This window comes from Rhopilema esculentum, chromosome 10, assembly GCF_057945365.1.
Source record: "Rhopilema esculentum isolate cy_ngs chromosome 10, ASM5794536v1, whole genome shotgun sequence".
NCBI classification, from domain to species: domain Eukaryota; kingdom Metazoa; phylum Cnidaria; class Scyphozoa; order Rhizostomeae; family Rhizostomatidae; genus Rhopilema; species Rhopilema esculentum.
This window is the reverse complement of record NC_142824.1, coordinates 2,361,533-2,383,120: the sequence shown is the minus strand read 5'-3', so window position 1 is coordinate 2,383,120 and position 21,588 is coordinate 2,361,533. Positions and strand designations below refer to the sequence as shown.

Genomic DNA, 21,588 nt, shown 5'->3' with positions numbered 1-21,588 from the left:
CTTAATGACAACAGCTGATAAGCATTTAAGACATAATTATTCGTAAGTCCTTTTTCATTGTCATTCGATCAGAATGTCATATCTCTTTATGTTTTGTTTTTCATCGGCCTAAATCTTTTCACAGTCTTTCTTCCGACCTACCATGGGTTATTGTTCGAAAATGAATAAGAGGCGTTTCTATAGATGCGATACAGCGATAAAATTTTATTGCTTTTTATGCAGTTCTTCGTCTGCCTCATTTTTTATTTCTATGAAAATATGTCTCGTGTTAATGTTGCCAAAGTTTTGATGCGTGGTGGCTGTTTTGTCATTGTTTTGTCACATGAAAATCTGGTGGTTAGGGAGAGAGAACGGAAATGCGAATCCAACAGCCAACCAGACTTAGAAAGCTCACTCTATGAATGCTAAGCCTGCATGCATTGAATTCCTTATGCAAAGAATCTGTAACAGAATTAACTATCGCTAATGTAAGAAATCTAGAAATCACATTTCACTTCTCCTGATTGAAGCCCCTTCCTAAATCCATCATGTTCTACGCTGTTTTCATCGCCTGTTCTACATGCACAAACACCTTCAATGATAATAATTCTGATTATGGCTTTGAAAAAAAGCAAACATTTACAATATATTGGCTAAAAGCTTTTTCGTTTTTTTCCTCAGAGCATAAAACGTCAGAATAAGGGTCCGAAAGAACACGATGAAAAATATATACCCAGTTGTGGATCGAAATAGGCCAATCAGAAAAACGCAAGCACAAAACCGGTATGACCCGAAGAAAAGCTGTTAAAAATCGCAAAGCTTTTTGCCACCTGACTGTTGAATCACAGGCCTATTGCAACATCTGACTACTAAACATCACACCATATTGTTATACTGACGCTGCTCATGATCAGCCTGATAAAATCCACTCAATTTATATTCAAATCTTTGAAATTCCCCCGTTTCAACAGTCTCATCCTATACGATACACCACAAGCATACGAATGTCATTTTTTTCAAGTGTAATCAATGTGAAGTCTTAAAAGTTTGCTTTATTTTACGCATTTGAAAATCAATTCTATAAAGAATAAGCTTTTATGGACTCGCAGTAAGATGCATGATTTTGAGAGAAAATTGACAACCTGAAAACATTTTAGAGCCATTTCAAGGCTTAAAGAGAACAGTCTAAACACTACCCCATATGTTGCATAGTAATAAAAGCTATACAAATTAAAATTAATAAAAGCTATAAAATAGTCAAATAAAGCTCCTTAGTCTAAAAGACAATCATTTAAATGTTGATTTCAATGTGGCCAGCCCAAATGAACTGTTTGCTTTGAATAGCTGGTTTATTTTAATAAATGATGCGAGTGTCAGATAGACACAGAATAAACAAAGCGTATGGTGGCAGGTGAATTCGCAGTGTTCTTTGGGGATCTGCACACTTGGCTAAAGATCTGTTGACAATACACCATAGCTACATGAACATCATGGCTTGCCAGGGCGACAGAGCAGATTCTGGTAGCTAGAAAAAACATACATCTGGATGTTTTCCTCTGTAATTACAGGTATGTAACATAAAGGTAATTGATTGAATATTAAATCTTCTAAAGTCTCAAAGTTGTCACCATTAGCAATAGATTGTGTAAGAAATATGTCCTTAAAATTAATGATGCGAGCAGCCACTCTACCTAAATACTAATCTAGTCTATTTTTTTTTCTAATTTTCAAATTTATTGCCTTTACCTATCATTGAATGAAGGGTTTTGAGTGGCACTAAAAGTCCAAAAATTACATCCTCGCATAGACATCACTGGTTGGCATCACGACTTTTCAAATCCCATCTATTAGAAAACAATAACAGTTCATGAAAACCCTAAAAATGCAGCTCAGTTGCTGTTTAAGAAATGGACAGGATGAATTTAAGCTCTACACAGCAAAAAAATTGGTTGCTTTGTCCAAGATCACTTTAAAAATGATAAATTCGATTGCTAGTTGAAGTCTTCAAACAGTTGAAAAAGTCAATTGTATCAAGCCAGGTTAACTGTTAAATATGCGAATGGTACAGCTGCATGAATTACAAAATTTGTTGGGAGAATTACCAAATCGTGTCAGTAACGTAACAGAGAAGATACAGAAAGGTAAGAAAATAATCAAATTTATAAGTCTTTGGAAACAACAATACATAAGAAATAAATCGTGATTGTCACTGGCAAAAGGGAGAATTATTTTTCAATGACGAATTCGCAAACTACGTAGATTAATAAATTCACTTATAATTATGAAATATAGGGCACTAACTGGCATCAACGCTTGGCTAAGATGAATGAAATATTTCTTAAAAGCCTTTTTATGCCATTTCATATAAACTTACACATTACTAATGTTTTGAGAAAGCACAAAAATTTCAATTATCAACCATTTTATAATAATCTATATAGAAAACTATTAGGAAGAAAAGTGAATTTTTACAATACAAAATTTGTATTTTACAAACAAGCATGTGTTTTATATCAACGACACCTGCAAATGTTTTCATGACTTAATTAAAAAATGCGTACAAAGAGGAGTAACCCACGTCACTTTCCTGTTTTGTTGCTACCTTAGACACCGCACAGTTTCATAGAGCATTGACCAAGGGACTCTATCGTTACTTTCGTTAAAAGATGCAGCGTATTTATGGCTTTGATGGTAAATGCAGTTAGGCTGAATGAAAGATATAACAGGCTATTGCCAATCAGTAACCATTCATCGACAAACCATGATTTTGTTCAATGTACTTTTTACTTATTTAGTCAAAGTGAAAAACTACAATTGATATTGTCTGTTAGTTTTTTAGCCGCCAAGTTTTCAAAAGGGCAAGGTATGGTTGGGTCACTTAAAACTATGAAAACTTTGTAATTCAATGGCTGACAGTTTTTCTTTTGTGTAGATTTTAAATTTTGGTTACAAGCACATTTATCGATAAGGTATACGTTTCGCTACTGTGTGATAATGAATGACGTCATTGGCGATAACATTTGTAAACATACGAGCTTGAAACTTTGTGTAGGTCAAATGAGGATAATAACAACTGAGAAACTTCAGTACTCGAAGGAAAAACTTTGAAAAATAATTCAATTTTAAAAAAGCCCATGAAGAAAATTTTGGGAAAGTCCATCAGTATGATTGGTTAGATGGCATCAAACGTCAGACACAGAGAATAAAAATATACTTCTTTTCTTAATTATCTTGATTGCAGCATTATAAGACAGGCAAATTTCTTGACTGAAATGTCACGAGCATTTAAAAACAATAAGTTTCGGACTAGTCTCAGTGTTAACAGCTGTGAAATTCCTCTCCAACAAGTTTCTCTTGGAAATATTTCCAGCATGAAAAATTAAACATAAGACAGAAAATGTTAAAAAATGATGAAACATCAAGCATTAAAGAATCCTCAAGATCCCCTAATCCTCAAAAAACAGGAGTTCGCAATGTTGACCTTTTTTCATTAAAAAATGGCTAATTATCATTTTCAAAGAAAATGTTGTTAAGCTTTCTATCCAACAGCATTAATTCTGCCTGTGAGATGGCAATAAAAGTTTTTTAATGCTTTCAATCTAAAATAAATACGCTACTATAAAGACATTTAGTTTTGCAGTCAATCCACCATGCACCATGCAAGAATAAGTTCTGCTAGATTTATACGTGAGTTACCAATAGATATTGTAAGAAAGCCTGTCTTTTCATGCTGTTAAATAAATATTCTGTTGGTTCCAGTTCTAGACTGTTTGGGAAACAAAGAATTATTAGCTGGTGCTGTAATTGAAACCATCATTATCTTTGCGTGGTATCTTAGAAATGATGCGGCAGACTCATCTTTAAACAGCCTGCTAAAGTTGGTCTGGAAATTTGAAATTTTACTTTTAGATGCACCACGAAATATATTGCTTCAGGGCCGGTGAAACGTATTTGAAAATGGAGGGGCCAAAATATTAAAGTCCTGGAAGGGCTTAGAAAAGGTGAAGAAAAATTTTGTAATTATGGTCTCTTAATAATAAGATGTAAGAGACATTATAAGATGGATGTTTCGAAATAAGATGAGGGAGAAAAATAAATGATACACGGATTAATAAAAAACATTAACATTGAAATATCAACAGAAGAACTATCAACTAAAAATAAAACGTTAAGCAATTTTGTACAGTTAAGATATAACTCCATCAATTTGTGCTGGCACCAGGTTTCTCGATCTATTTGCTAAGCCAAACTGTTACTCGTTTCGTTGTAAAACTTAGACAATGACCGATTTCTTCGATCTAATTCCAATTTTAAATTTTATGTATGTCTTCTATGGTAAAGACATAGCAACCAAGGTAAAGCTAAGGACACATTTAAGAGAATACTAGACAAAGTTACTTTCAGAATCATATACTACATTTATTTATACTACATTTACCTAAATTTTTTCTTCATCTCTGCAGAAAAGTGAGGGGGGGGGGGGCATGGCCCCCCGGTTTCGCCGGCATCACAAAAAATACATTGCAAAATATTACCCCTCCCCTAACCTTTTCGCATCGAATTTAGGCGAAATACAAATTAATCCTGCCGAGTACTGGGGGGACGTGTCAACCCCAGTCCCCCGCAGCACTGCTGCTGGTTTTGGTAGTTTGCAAAGAGTTTAATCAGTATTAAGCAGTACGAAAATAATGAAAATACTTTAATTTAACTACAAAATCTACCAGTCATTGATTAATTTTAAGCAAATAAAAATACTCGAGCTCTGTAATATGTTCTCAAATAAGGACACCGCGATTTTAACTGTTTTAGTGTGTTCTCATTCGTTTGATTGTTGATAAAAGTAAACTTGCAACCTAAAACGACTAATAATGAAATTGCACTTTAATCTTGTACAAAAACTATATATAGATAAAAAGTTTGGAAAATTTCTTTCAGCTACTGCAAATAAAAATACTCGAGCTCTGTAATTTGTTATCAAATAAAGACACCTCAATTTTCACTGTTTTAGTGTGTTCTCGTCCATTTGATTGCTGATATAAGTGAACGTGCAATCTCAAACGACTAATAATGAAATTGCACTTAAACCTTGTATAAAGACTAAATGTAGGTAAAAAGTTTTGAAAATTTTATTCAGCTTTTTCCAAAATATTTACATAAAGAGTCTGTGCATTAAAAAACCAAAATCACATAAATAAAGATCGCCTCAAAATGATAACAAGGGAAAGCCGCTATCCTGAATCTTTTATCTCTTAGGTCTTATAAAGTTTACTGGAGATTGAATTTTGTAAAAATTAGTCGAAAGTCGTCTCTTTGATTCTTGCCATGATTTGATACGATTCGATAAAAGCATAAAGCACAAAAAGTTTACATGTTTTATGATAAAGTAAAGAAGAGCCACCATTCTTGTATTCTGTATCCACTAGCAGGGGCGGATCCAGAGGGGTGCGAAGGGGGCTAGACCCGCCCCTGACTAGAATATCATTTCTTTGGTGCAGTATACGCAATGCTAGGGATGTATTTCAGGGGACATCGTGACTAGGAGGCACGTACCCCCTAAAATCGATCCTTCAAGAACTTTTCGAAAAATATCGTATCTGTTTGGCTGAAGATTATCGGTCTTTCTATAGAAAACTATAAAAGTTCAAAGAGATTAATTGGCATAAGAAGGAGATTGCCAAAAAATTTGCACAGGCGAATTTTTCGAACGGCAATCAAACTCGCAGTGATTTAATTGACAGTTTGTCTACCCAAATCTTTACTCTTTTAAAAGCTTGTTGCAAGCTTTTCAATTGATTTTACCAAATGTGCACGAACTTTTTCAGAACTTAAGCATATAAAACAAGCTGCAATCAACCATAGGCTTAGTGAGGTTTGAAGGAAAATCGTTTCTAATTGTACTCAATACACCTCAGTACTAATTATCTACATCCTTCTCTCTGTGCCCTCTTCCTTACAATCGGACGTTTTGTATACTCTCTTAATCTATGCTAACAAAATATTTCCATCAATCTACCATCAATCAGCATTTAGACAAAAAACAGAATACAAATTTTATGTCAAAGACTTTCTTTGAACAGGCATTCTAAAAATAGCATTTTGGGGCATTTTGAAGATGCGTGTCAAACCAAATTCTTTTAGTGTGCTATAATTAGTATCTAAATCATGTTGCTTGCAATTGATTCTATTTTTGTGGAGTTGTAGAGATAAGCGTGTTAGAGGTCTGGGAACGAGTACATGGTCTAAAAATAGCATTTGGGTGCATTTTGACGATGATTGTTAATCTAAATCACATAACCGTGTTATGATTAGCATTTATACTAATTTCCATGTCTTTGATTTCGTTTTCAACAAAGTTATAGATATAATCAATTTAGGAGTCTGGGAACAATTAAGCATTCCAAAAATAGCATTTGGGGGCATTTCACAGTCTGTGTCCCGATGCCATCCTATTCAGCATATCAAACTGTGTAGTTGTGCAGATCATCATGCTTGCATCGCAATGTGCGCATTCATTCTGCTTATCTCTTACACTATTGCTACAGTGCTATATTAAACGCCCTGACATAAATGAACAATCTCGAAAAGGTTAACTGTTATTAGAAGAATCAGGCATCCTCTTGTTTTTTAAGCGACAATGCCTTGTTTTCTTTTACCATGTTCACGTGCGCTGCGGTTACGGAATTTTGTTCAACATCATTAATAGAAATTCCTTTTAACCAGTGGTGGACACTTGGGGTGGCGAGGGGGGGGGGCGACCGCCCCTCCAATACTTTAGAGAACAATGGTCTTTTTTTCTAAAACAATAGGAAATGTGACGTCATCTTATTAAAACAATAGGCCTGCCCCCCCAATATTTGACCAAGTGTCCGCCACTGCTTTTAACAGCATCGCAGTCAGCAAAAATTTCCAAAATAAAAGATTTGCCTGTAGACCCTGACCTTGTTCGCATAGAAAAACGTAATTGACCAATAAGAGGGAAATCCTCCTTTTAGTTATAAGAGCCTGTTTATATGTAAAAATTATCCTATCATTTAAACAATGAGCTTGCAAGCAAAGACCGAGATACAACTTTTTGTCGGGGAAGGGGGGGGGGGGGGGGTTGGGGGAGATTAGAGCAGCCCTGATGAATAAATGTAAAACAGCCATATTTTGCAAAATAAAAGAATTATATTTTTACTTTTCAAGTCTTTTTGGGGGGGGGAGACCCCTCAGTCTCCCCAGGATCTCGGTCCTTGCTTGCAGGTTAATGAAATCTGTAAATGTTTACATGATAACTTTTTTCATCGTCCAGCTTATAATTTCTTTCCTATGTCACCTGACAGTTCTCTCTTGATACTGCAACACGTCATTTTTTCGTTATGGAATGCGGACGCATGCGCATAAACCAGAATCTCATCCCATCTCCTTCTGAGAGAGAAAATTTAGAAATATGAACAAGATAGAAATATGACTGCCTTGTGCTGAGTTGAAGATTAAACACAACGATTTATCTTCATTGGGGGACTTGCAATTGAAAACAGTTCTCGCATTTCTGTCCCATAACTAATTACTAATAATACAGTGGGCGGAAAACCAATTAGTAAAATCGAACAATTTTATTTCAGCGGCCTAAATGTTTGGGCGTTATGCTCAGAAGTATACGTGAAAGCTTGGCGTCTCGTTAATTACTTAAATTATTCATCGATAGCTTTTATAAGTAAAACATGAAATAATATTTGATTACCATCAGAAAAGGTTTTTTGTATATATGAAAAAGCGATTTTTGGTGAATGAAGAGGGAAGAACACTATGAATCTGCATGGAATCAATTCCTATCTATTAAATATTTCTGAATAAACCATGAATTCATTTGTAAGTCTGATTGTATTTGTCGTCAGCGAGATTATCAAAATAAAGGAATGTCTGGTAGGGCATAATACAAGGACCGCTAATCTTTATTCTTAACTCAGAAAAGAGAAAGAAAAAACGGCCTAAAAGTCGCCAAAAGTTTTGAAAAGATAATCAGAAACTTTAACAACTGTGTCACCAATGTGTCAGGCCTTCGAATTAAAGAACTAACTTAAAATGGTGAATTCCAAGCATCACTGTAAAAAACAGCATTGTCACACCAAAGAAAGCGCCTAGACACTACCCAATGAGCAGTCTGTTCGAAATCTTCTTGCAAAAAAATAATTTTTAAAAAGAAAATAAAAGCAATGGTTGCATTTTAAAGGGGCTTGCTTGTAGGCAACTGCTAGGCCATTGTCTTTACCTCAAAATGCCGCCATTTTTTGGCTCTTCTTGCTATGTAAAATTAGCCCTTTCTCTCACAATGTCCTAAATCCTGTCATAAGATGCTAGTTGCAAAGCATGTTGCCGCCACCATTCATATGATAATGACATTAACCCGACTCCGGTTGAATATATAGTACAGAATATTTGAACAGAGCAACTAACTGATCGAGCCGCTTGTTGTCTTCCCCTGACTGATTAAAGTGGCATGTCATTGCAACTTTATCCCGTCAATAAATGGCAGCAAAACGAAATCGAAATTCATTCCATTTCAGGTGCATGTGAACAATAATAAAATGTTAACAAGCAAACAAACAAATAATGGAAGATCTTTACAGTTTTTTCGCTGCAAATGCAGTCTTGAAGATCGACCACAACCATTTACTTGAAAATTTTACAGAAAAGCTTCGATGTGAAAAATTTCAAAACATACAAGGAGAACCTTTGAGCTTTTAATTTTTTTAAATAAACCATTAGCTTGGGTTTTATTTTATTAATGCGTATAATGTTAAATGATACTCGTAAACCATAATGTCTTTAATATTAAGAATAAATGTAGTAAAAGTTATGTTTTTTAGAATGCAAATACACTTTTGAAATGAAATTATTTTTGGTTCAGTAAGAAGTAGCAATGTATCTAAACATTTGAATCCTTTCGAGAATTTTAAAGGGTTTTTGTAGGACATAGAATTAGATTTCAACCTCAAAGATGTGCTATTGCCTATAAAAAGGTAGAAGAAGCTGCAGTTTCAGATGAAGATACTACAAGGGACGTGTTCTGGTCCTCTGTGAACGCTGCCATGTTGGTGCTGAGCTAGATACCACTTGCGCTTGGTAGAAACTTTTGATCGATAGATAATTTTTTTGATAAGGTTTCAAGAAATCTGCATTAAGAAATACATAACACTGTCAACGTTATTTACTGTCCTGTTTTAAAGGAAGGAATCTTTATTAGGAAGCTATCCTTATTCACCTGGGTTCACATTGAGTCAGAAGAAAGGGAAGGGACATTATTCATAACAAATATAGATGTATCAAATAGAAGCACTGATAAGGATTACTGCCAGAATAGATCCATTATGCCTTTACCAAATGATCTGAGGGATGGAAGCTCAGGGACTTAAATGAATTGGGAACTAACAATATATATTGTTCAGTTATGTCAGCTTATTACGTGTTCAATTGATAATAAATCAATTAAAACATTGATTACAGATTCTTCTTGAAATCACTTAATTCCTAGCATGCTCTCACCCAGCAATCATTCTTGGACCCGCAATTTCACTCTATCAAAATCTGCTTGCCTTAGTGCCTGTCTGGAAATACCCGAGCAATTCACCCCACTCGTAATTCTGCACCTTCAAGTTTGCTCGATTAGACACTTTATCTCTTGGAAGAAAATCAAACCACACAATATTCTTACGGCTTGTAAAATTCAAAGGTATCCAGTTTAATGCCCTTTCATTGAAGTAGACAGCTTTTTCTAAAACTTTTTAGGTAATTTCGTCACAACATGAAATAACTTTAATACCAGTACCATGAATACTACCTTGTTATCTCGCATTTTAATTTACAAATGAGATTACAGTAAGAAAACATTTTTGGTTTTGCGTTTTTGATGGGATGAGCTATAAATATAGAGATAGTTTGTGGTCAGTTGGTGGGTGGAAACAAGTTACTGGCTGAGCGAATCCATTCGTAAATTGCGCGGAGGTCTATTTACGCACACACTATTTGAAGTGATTAGGAACATAATGGCCTTCCTTCAGGAACTTTGCTCTAGCACCTTAAATGTGCAGGAAAGAAGGGTTCCATTGCAAAAAGTAAGAGGGTTCATCATCATTTCTTTTCTATCAAAGTGAAAATATGCATAAATAGCTATGTGATTGTGGACACCACCGAAGATGTGAAGAGCATGGGGAAGGGGTGCCCAAGTGATTGAGCCCCTTTGCTTGTGATAGTCTTTATGGTCCTGAAATATAGCCTTTTTCCCCTTTGCTATTGATTTTGGCAAGATTTTTCACGAGAGCCTTCTTTCGTCTTTTTAAAGCATAACATCTTTGCTTCATCAAAAGACAAAACTATTGAAGTTCTCCTTAAAATACATCGAAAATAGTTATCGAAAATCATCAAAAAACATCCTTGAAGCACTTAAATTATTCTTCTATTGCCATCATTAAGAATATTTATGTATAGAAATCAGCTATTTTTGATTTCCTTTGCTCAGATTTTCCATTCCAAAAAGGTGAAATCCGGGATAGCTTAGTAAAATAAGTATGGCAGCAAGATAAAGTTAGATTCAGCAAATCTAAAGCATAGAGAATCTAAAGCAAATCTAAAGCATAGAAGCATTGAGAATCCGTGGTCTATGCTGCTGGCTTGTTCCAAAGTTCAGAAGTACAAAGTTCCTTGAACAGTATTGTCAATGTGCATGAGAGTTTGGACTATCTCTCTTCCTATCTCTTCATAACGATAATTATTTTTCCAGCTGATGAATGAACTCAATCTCATACAAAGTTCTCTAATTATTTCACTAATTAATTTCGGTAATTAGTTGACATGCTACAACTGAAGATTTATTGGAGAACATTTTGCATTTACTAGAAATTAACTTTTTTGCTCGTTTTTCAAGGTAATCAAATTTTCATGCTGTGATTGTGATTATTTTTAGGTTAACTTGGACCTTCTAGAAGCGGCGTAAAGCGGTATTCAAAAATAAGCTGAACAATATAGCTGGTAGGGTTCATAAATAATTGAACAATGAGGAAGCTGTTACGTAGGAAAAAGCGTGCTTCTAAGGAGCAGCCTTCAATGCCTAGGTGGTGCACGGGCGAGCTGCACCTTGATACAGCTTTTAAGGAACGAACGTTTGCGGACATGGAAAGAATAGGGGAAGCCAATAATAACAACAGTTGCTTAGAAGAAGTAATTGTTGTAAGCGGAAGGCATTCGGGAAAATCTACAAGCATCAGCGCCCTTCAAGAGCAAGTTGATAACGAATCAAGGCAGAATCAGAGTCAATACAGCACACAGATTAATAATTTCTTCAGCTACTTTGCGAGCGGACCGCTGAGTACCGAAGAAATAGCCGAGGCGCGGAATATGCCAAAGGAAAATGCATTCAAATTCAGAGAAACGTCATTCATGGGCGGGGAAGAGGATGGCAAGCAGCGGATAGTTGCAGTGACAGCAAAAAAAATTGAACTTAAACCAGTTTGTAATACGATGCCTACAACAGCTGAGGAGACAAGGACGCTTGAGGCAAATTATCAATGTACACAGAAGGCGTTACAAAGTCATACACAAAGTAAGAAAGAATTTGTTAAAGAAATCGCGGAAAAGAACCAGTTTTATCATTGGAGAAGGACTCCTGGGCCCGAAAATCATTATGCAGGTGATATCTTTGATCAACAAAGGCTTTGGAGCCGAGACCAAAGCTCAACAACTCAATCGCATACACAGGTAATTAGTGGACAAATATCTCGAGCAATCTCTCTACCGCAAGTGGGGCTATTTGGCGGTGGCAATAGTGCGTATCATTATTTTGAAGACACTGAAACTCAAAACAAATCATCAGAAACTGGGGATACAGATTCCCTGGCTGAATCTATCACTAGTTCCGTCATGGGCAACAATGACGTAAGACAAGGAATAGAAAACAACTGCTACGCAATAGATATTTATGATCAACCCAAGATGAACTGGCTTTCAAAGAGTGACCCATTATTGAACCAAACAAACGATACAGAAAATGCCTTCAATCACCCAGGAAGTCCACACGCAGAAATGTTACAGCGTCGTGAAACATCCCTTCGCTTGGTCAGTGACAGATGGCATCTTGTTGAAGAGGTAAGCATCTTTTAGCACTTGTTTTCTACTCCAAGTTTTAAAAGTTAACGTGCTTGATGGCAGTTTAGTCATGGCGATAGAAATTGCTGAGCCCCACCCTTGTAGCTTGAGTTCCAGACCCCAAACTAAAAGTATACTATTTGGAGTCTGGGGCTCAGGCTACACCCTTGTAAAAAATATTTTTCCGTAGAAAAAACACTGAATATCGAAGAAGTCCTAAATTATCTGTCGCAGCATAAAATTGACTGATCCTTTTATGATTTTACGTTTCTAGTACCGTAAATCGTCGAATTTGCCCGGTAATTTTTGATGAGGGGTTAGTCGGGAGGGGGGGCTTATACGAGGGGCTTATAAAATTATTGTATCAAAAAGATATAAATAAAAGACCCCGTGTCTTTACGATAGTAGAAGTTTCTTTAAAAAAATTTAATTAATTTTTACCAAAAGAATGAATTTTGTGGTAATTCAATAAAACACCAAAGGAAACCTCAGCTGGAAAAAATCAACAAATCAAGGGGGGCCAATTCGTGGATTTACGGTAGCAGTAGTTATTTCATTTGGAAGAGAATTCCAAATCTTTGGACTCAAAAAGCTAATAGATTTTTACCATAACTTGTAGTTTTAACCTTTGGAACAGATAGAGTATCTGTTTTTCGAAGATTATAGCTATTGGGTTTTGGGAAAAAAGTAATCTTTCATAAAGGCTGGATTCAGGTTGTGGAGAGTTTTGTAAATTTCTAGTGCTAGCAGCCGAACGGAGTGAATATGAATTGTAGTAGATATAACGGTAAGTGTTGTTAAAAGCTCCTTCGCAATGTAGTCGCAAAAGCTCAATCACTCAATGCAACGGTCATCCCAGCGCCAGAATGATTTTCCAAGTCCCAGTTGTTCAAAGCCCAGTTGCTTAAAGAAAATCTAACTTTCTTGTTTTCCATCCACAATCCCGGGCAAAATGTTGAGACAAAATGCAATTTTTGTAATTTCTACTTCACCTTGCCCCTGTAAATTCGAATCCCATTCTTGAATCCCATTCCAATCCCAAAAGACTCAACCATTTTTGTCCGGGGCTGCAGGACCCGTCTACAACGGTAAATAAATCTATAAAAACCTAACTCACACCATCAACAAAGACAGTGACGTTTACAGTGACGTTTTCACTGAAAATCTTTCAGCATTGCAGGTATCAGCTATTCAAGCCATTTCAATGAGTATCGGCATTTTCAAGCCTTTCCACGAGCCAGTCGACAACAATGTTATGAAAAGGCATTACGAGCCTATTTGACCAATTTCTAAACAATTCTCTTGGCCGATTCATTAGTCTAATTCATGCAGTGAAAGAATACAAGCATCCGGACACGATCTGTAATCAGTTAACAATCACCTGCATTTATAACACACCTAGATAGGACAGGAGGAAAAACTGAATTGAAATGAAGAGACGATTTTTAATGTAGAGCAGACACTTTGGCAACAAGAAAATACAGGAGGATCTTGAAAATACAGGGTAATGTTAACTTTTGATGCATAAGTTTTTGCAAAGACACCTATATGAGTGCCTGAATTCAAAAATCTTCAGAATGAAGTCTTCAGAATACTTTAATTGCTTGAAGAATACTTTATTTGACCATATTTTTGACAAGGAATCTGAGCAATATCTTCGAATGCTCTTTCCTTTAGCTTAATATAAATTTTGTAACGTGCCTCTGTTGATAAACACTGCAGTTATAACACACCTAGTGGCACGAATCGAATCGCATCGACGTGCTTTTTATGGCTTTGAAAATTTGAGTGAGCTTATTGATGCTCCTTAAATCTACTGGAGATGAGCAAATGTCCTCTTGCGAATAGAAATACACAACATATACTTTACTACACATAAATAAGGAGAATGACAGAGACGATCTAGACAGCCAGTGACAAATTTTGCATCAGAAGCACTAAATTTCACATAAATAACCATAGAATAGGCTATCTTGTGTTGCACTGAAATTCAAGATCAACTGAAATTCTCTCTTATTGACAAAGCTTTCTTATCAAAATGTCAGAATCTAGCCATTTAAAGCTTTTCCTTAGGAAAATTTTATGAATTGTTTTGACTTGGAACTTTCTCCATTGGAAGCCGAAACAGCATTATGTGCAAAGGGGTTTAAAACCCTTAATGTGGCCCTGCTTTCAGGTTATATATAAATTGTGCTTGACCAATCTCGACAGCAGTAGTGAAACTGCATGTTCATTATGGCCGGCTGGTGCAAAAAGCTACTTTTACTGCAAGGTTGATAATGACTTTTTATATTTCCTTCTTCTTAAAATATTGTTTTTAACCAATAACGTGACATTTTACGTGGCATTATTGTTGGTACTGAAATAAAATAGCTTAGTTGATTTATGTCAACAGAGAAAGTTATAGAATAGAGCTAGGCCATTGCCTCTTGCATGATGTGTTAATACTAGTTATTACTAGTTAAATCAGTCGCTTAGCCAAATTATCAAAACTGGTGGTTCCCGGGGCGATGCAAGAGAGCAAAATTGAATCAACAATTGTGTTAGCAGCAAAAGAGTCTCGCATTGTCTACCCAGACTTATAAACAAATATTATTCAAGTTGTTTAAATGTTTTTTTATGTTCCGATCTCATGCACAAACTGATCACTAGAAAAAGCCAACAATAGGTTGAGTGCTGTATTTTTTAAAGAGCATACAGTTATTTAGTTATAAATAAAATAAATGAAAAGCTTTACAAATGCCGTGCAATACTTGAAATTAAAAAATGTTGGGGTGGAGAGTGTTGAAAGGACATTGCAGATTACAATAGATGAAAAATGGTATGTGTTGCAGATCAAAGTACAAATCATCAGAATAGGCAACAATACCTTCTATGCTGTAAGTTCTGATCTTACTGTTGTGAAGTCTAGGCCGGAGCATTAGAGAAAGAATTTTAATCTCAGTCTTAATCATGGTTTGTCTTAAAAGCTCAGCTGCTAAAAGATTCTGATCGTGAGTGGCTGAGATTTCTGTGAGATGGTGAATGTAAATAATGTGCACAAAGAATTTCTTTCCAATGGAAAGAGACTAATTTCCACAGTCCTTTGGCAGCTCAAATTTAGCTGCTCGCAGACGAGTTGAAATAATATTTTCTGCTAATTTGACTTAACCCATGTCACCAGATTTTTACATTTTCTTTAACACTTCAAAAATTTTTTGTGAAACTTTCTGCCAACATTTTCATCTAGAAACATTTCTGGGAACTACGAAAGACATGTCAACGCAGTGGTCAACAGGAGAAAGACTGGGCACCACCCTATTCCCAGGACTCGATCGCTCCAACACTTACCCTTTGTCTCATAAAAGTTTTAATAGATTACGTAAATAGGGAAAGTAAAGCCGATAACCCGTGGAAGGGGGCATACGCATGTGTAGAGATTGCGTATACCAACTCACAAAATTTTACAACGAATGTTCTAGTTGCAACAGCTTGCTAAAAAGTTTATATGGATAATTTATATGTAAACATTTGAATATGCATGTGGTGCGTAGCTACTGTTATAAAAATTTTCAAGTGCTGCTGCTACCTTTGCTATAGTTTTGCTGCCTCAGTATGCCGCACGCTTGAGGTCATCTTAAACATGTCAAAAACATGTCCATTCAAAATACTATGGTCTACTTAACTTGATGCCTTTTTGCTACTGTTAAAAGCTAAAATCTTAAAATTTCATAAAAATGTGTTTAACAGATGGAGCTCTTTGATGGCAAACCAGAAGATTACTGTTGAGAGATTTATTTGGATTTTCTTTTCTTTGATGCTTGTCCCTTTTCAAGAACGATTTTTCTCAGTCGTAGGACTAATGACTCTCACACAGAAGCTCTACATACTAAAGGGTAGACAACTCAATAATGTATAATCCCTTTTGTTCCAATTGTTCTGAAACTATTGTGCCTCCAATACTTTTATCCTTCTTGCAGCGCTGAATTACAGAGTATGCAATGTCTTAGAATAGTGATAGATGTAGATAAAATTTAATTTTTCTAGTCGTATGGTTAGTTTAGTTGATTGAGGAATAATTTTCATCCAAATAACACAGTTAATTACACGGACATTTTGTTGCTGAAAATCATTCAAGTGCCAAATAAACATTTTTGTGGAGCTAGTTTCAGTGAAGCAAAATTGATAATTGTCAAATATAGTAAAACTGATCAAGTATATTATTCTGTCACAACCAGCTGTAGAGCCCAAGAGCTTCGAGAAGGGCAGCTTGCGTTGGAACCCCAGGGTCTAGGTCCCCAGTTTATAAAATCGTGCATATCCAATTTCTATTTAAAGTTTTACGCATTCGTTCTCGACAGCCAATGAACTTTTGAATTCAGTTTAAGATCTGAAAAGTTCAAATTTCAATCTTGATATCCTTTTGTAAAGCAATATATTTCATGTAGTTTTTTTGATAAAGTTTAGTCATTCGCAAGTTTAGTATCTCCGATAAAATTTTTAATTGTACAAACATTGCTATTATTTACATAATAAACTGTACTCCACCAATGCCTGAGCAAAAATATCTTTTGTTTTACAAGCAATGTATTTGCTGAAATTCATCAAAATTGTATTTGATGTATTTTGCCTTGGCATTACTATAATCTTATTGCAATAATATCTGTGATATCAAATCTTTTTTGAAATCATTAGCAATCATACTGATGATTTTACCTAACAAATTCACGCTGTACTTGTAGTACAGGGTGGCAGAGAGTTTGCATGCATAAGAGGCCCAATCAAAAAGGAAGGTCTTATTATTTACAACCAAAAAGCAAAATTACGTCTTAACCTCACTAAAATTTGCTAGCACACCTTCACACTTCCCCAAAAATTTTAATCGCAGTATAAAAATCTGCACTATTTATTCTAAGTAGAGAAACATATTTTTATTATGACCTGAAAACAACTCAAACATAAAATTTTCAAAATTGCTTCTCCCGGTTAGCAGACCTGTTAACTAATTTAAACTTTCTTATATTTCCATACTAGATGTTTTTTTATTTCGGTTGACGTTTTTTCATCTTTGGTCTGCCAGCAAACAGAATTATATGTATTGTTTATTCCAAGATTAACGTGAATTGATTTAGACAAAACACGTGATTGTATTGGTTAAAAGCTGAAATGAAACGCAAATAATCTGATTATTTTAGCAAACGCCTCAACTAAGCCAATCGAGATGGGCTTGCAAATTTTGCAAAGCATTTGAAGGGTAGGTCTCATTTCAGCATTTATATTAAGACTATATATTTCTTTTACTAGGGACACAAGAACAGAGTCAATAATGCTTTTGTAAATGAAAGTTATGAAAAAGGAACAGATGATGACAGCTCTTATGGTAAAAAAACTTTAGGAGAGGAGCAAGAAACTCCAGCTATCGAATCGGGCACGAAAACAACGACATTGGAAGGAAGTGCTAATGCAGAGTCTATAAACATAGAAAACAGAAGGAAAGATTTGAGGGAATCACAGCATGGCAAAGATATTGACATCGGTTGTCGAAAGGAGGCAGTAAGGCTGGATGAAGGTGTTTGTGTCGACTCAGCAGTTGTTAAACATTGGAACGCGGTAACAAGTGAATTTCGCAAAGAAGGGAATTCAGGACAGGATAGTAAACGCAAATTGCATCCAGCGCAGCAAGATTTTGGCAATAAAAATGAAACGCTAGCTTCCAATGCAGAATGTCAAGGTATCAAGTACAGCATGCCTAATGATGACGAAGTTTTATCGAAGAAGTCGCAAAGGTCAATAAGACCACCAGTTTGCTGTGAAACAAAAGAGAGCACCTGTAAATGTGATCAGGGACATCAAAATACCGTGCTTGATTACGAGAGCGGCAGGCAAAATGCAGCAATGGAAAAATGCACAATAAAAAGTCATCGATGTGAAAGCATTGAAGAAACATCTCTCATAAAAAAGATTGAAGTTGAACATACAGTACAGATACATAAGTTTCTTAAAGGGGACGACGGACAAGAACGGCGAGTTTTTAGTAAGACTACACAATTAAAGGAAAGAATTGTGAAGAGTAACCAACAGGAGGAAGAATGGCAACTGATTCCCCTTGCTGTGCCAAGTGACAGGAAAGATGTTGCAAGCTTTACGAATGAGGAAAAGAACGGTGTAACGAATTCTGGCCCCGAGAAGGAGAACGAAACTGTTACAACGTCTTTTATAACTGAAAGGCCTTCGACACAGCCTCGAAACAGCGAAACAAGAATTAACGTCTATGAAATAGAACTAAACATGGCAAAAGTTGTACCTAAGAATTACGATGTTGAAGCAGCAATGGAGCCAGAAGGAAAGGGTGAAGATCAACTTGTCACGAGAACGTCTTCCAGAATGGATCGACTTTCGCGATTGCTTGGCGCAATAGGGAAAAGTAAGGATGAAGTGAAACCAGCTTCGGGTGAGCGAACAAAGCAGAGAAGGAGAACAAAAAGGGTCAAAAAACGAGAAAACCTTGAAAATATTGAAAAGCAGAAGAACGATGAGAAAATAAAAAAAGAAGAACAGGAAGCTAATATCAAAGTTACAATAAATGATAAAAAAGATATTGTTGAGGAGCCTTTGGATGCAAAATTCATAATGGAAGGCGTGAAAGACGAAGAAGAAAAACGGAAAAAAGAAGGAATAAGATCGAAAAGCGAGTTGGATAATGCAAAAAGGACTATTGACGAATTACTGAAGGAAACAAATTTAACAAAAAGACAGAAATATTCTCTAATGTTGATGGTGTGTGCGCTTGATGCTGATATGCCACCGCAGTTTTTCGAAGTGATCGGCAAATCATCAACCTTTTCGACGATACTTAGAGAATTGGTTGAAACGAAAAAGGATCTGTTAATGTTTAATATGTACAAAGATTGTGATGAATTAGATCAGGTTTAGATAGATGTTATAGGGTTTGAATTGTATTAAAACTCATTAGTTAAAATTTATTAGTTAGATCTGATATCAAAACTAGATTTCAAAACAAAGGTTTGGTTGAATTTGATTGCAAAAACAGAACTAACAAACGTCTGTTGGCTGGTTGGGTTAATTTTCACAACATCACTTTCTTAAAAGCATTGAATTTAAAGTTTAAGCTTTGATAAACTGTTTAGTGATAAAACAAGATTTTATTGATATCGTGTGAATATATTAAATGTGGTTTTAACGTAGTAACTAGAGGGGAATAGCCCTTCAAGGACCAGGGAAATTCATTGCTTGTTCACCAAACGTTTATTTTCCCTTTTTAACAATAGATAGCTTAATGCCTCCCTCAAGGAAAAAGGCCTCCCCAAGTTAAAATCCTATACAATAGGTAATTATTAAATAGGTCACTGGGCTCATCAAAAATAAGATTCTAGATAACGTAGCATGTCTATGATTTTCACAAATCAGAGGTAGGCCGTTGTCAAAACAACACAAGCAACCTTGCAAAGCTCTTTTAAAAGCGAAGAAAAAATTACTTTATTTCTGTGAAAAGCTAACTAGAAAAGCTACCGACTGCATCTTAGTTTTACGATTAATTATAAACATCCTTGGCCGAATTGTGCAATAGAAATATACGTTCTTTTAGGATATTAATTGAAATTAATCCAGGCAAAGCCTATCTGATAATTGAATTCCCCGAGAGTTACTGGTAATATAAATAGAAAGATTAGTCCCTATGGTTATATCCCTTGTAAAAATAGAACAGGCAGCTGTGAAAATCAGAAGTAAGACGACGATTTTAGTAAGAATCGAATTTATTATAATTAAAGTTAGCAGAAGCCATTATGTTTATACACGTCCTACTTGCATCCTTCAAACTGCTGCTGAATATGAACAAGGAACCACAAAAAACGTTTTCATCGATGAAATACCATAATTGGATTACTTATCTCTGTAAAAAGTAGTCGTTTCTGTGAAAATTAACCGTTTGCAAAGAAAATTTATCATCATTCAGTTATGCTCATGAGATCGTTGCACCAACTAGAGTTGCAATATGGGGTGTTGTGTGGGAGCATATTTCTCCAAAAATTGAAATTACGCTCAGTCGGCAGACCGAATCCTGAGCGTTTATCTGCATGCTTCTATTTGAATCCTACAATGCATGACAAAATAACTTAGAACACTTCGCTATGTGCATAATATTTTCGTGTTTTCAATTCTTTTTAAAATATTACTGTTTTCAACTGTCCCCAAAATATTTTTGGTTACGGAAACTATCGCAAAAGCCGCACGAAAAATTTTTCTTTCTTAAAATGATCCCTGAAAGAGAGTTGGACTGGGTTGGCTGAACTCGCCTTTGAAAATTGACGTTAGCGTTCCAAAACCTTTGGCAGGGATGCAGCAACATAGCTGTACAAACATCCTATTATCTAATTATGATCATTATGAACGTTGGTTTCAAGGTATGTAAAGAACAGTTAAGTGCGTGTATAGTTCGATCAATGACGTATCACAGAGAGAGAGACCATACCGTCGGATGAGAAAGGTTTTAGGTTTATTTACATACTTAGATATATTGTGATATCAATGTATCATTCCTGATGATATCAATAGTTGTGGATGAATTCATAATTATATTCGTCATTGATTTTTTCCCAGTCGTTATTTTCTTCTCTGTAACTGTAATAATCTGCGTTTGCCGAAAATAGGGGGGTTGTGGTTGTGGCTCCAAGTGTTTCGATACAGTTGGCAACCTTTCAGTTGGCTCGTGGCGGGGTGAATGCGTACCTCAATCAACAACTCCGAATTCGCGGAATCCGTTTCCTGACAGTATTCTTGGGTAGTTACATTAAGGGTTTCTGTACTATTTTACAAAAAAGCGATTGTCTGATTCCGCTTACACCCGGGAAGCAGTGTCCTAAATGGAGCAAGCAAATGTTTAAACATGGCCGAGGAAGCAACCGTCAAACAATGGTTTGGATTTTCACTGATATAAGCCCAGAAAGACATTACTCCACAAAACACTCTTTTTCTATTCCACACATGGTATCATTTTAAAATATCAGCTGGTAGCTCAAAGCGCTTCAGTAAACCTTTCCGCCAGGCATCAGGACCTCCTGGACATGACCAAATCATTTGATGCAGACGAGGTGGACCCGTAATTTAACAAATCAATGATTTTCAACCTGAATTCATAAACTTCTTACTCTTTGCATCAACTGCGTGTATGTTTTTTATGTACATATAATTTCGTATACAAATATGCGGTACGAAAGTCCAAAATAAGCAATTTTGATGATATTTTCCAGTCTAATGACAAACTCTATTAATTTGGTCACATTGCTATCATGTATCATGAAAAGCAAAGAAAGACAAAGGTAATATCTTGTAAAATTTCAAATTAAGCAAGCAACAAAATTATAATGGGATGAAAAGTATGAAAACCTTTTATTGGATTGTCATCGACAATTAAACCAGGCTACGGAATATTTGATCAGCTGAAAAATCAAATGAGCACCTGCATATGAATTTCAAAGTCTCATATCACTC

At 35.6% G+C, this 21,588-nt stretch overlaps 1 protein-coding gene across 1 annotated transcript; it reads left to right on the top strand.

Annotated features, from left to right (window-relative positions):
- The first annotated feature begins 1,210 nt into the window (after nucleotides 1-1,210).
- Nucleotides 1,211-20,690, top strand: LOC135689885 (uncharacterized). The gene is made up of 3 exons (XM_065207250.2): nucleotides 1,211-1,547; nucleotides 10,922-12,099; nucleotides 17,383-20,690. Exons 2-3 carry the CDS (start codon nucleotides 11,011-11,013, stop codon nucleotides 19,009-19,011), a joined length of 2,718 nt encoding a protein of 905 aa, XP_065063322.2. The 5' UTR covers nucleotides 1,211-1,547; nucleotides 10,922-11,010; the 3' UTR covers nucleotides 19,012-20,690.
- The last annotated feature ends 898 nt before the right edge of the window (nucleotides 20,691-21,588 follow it).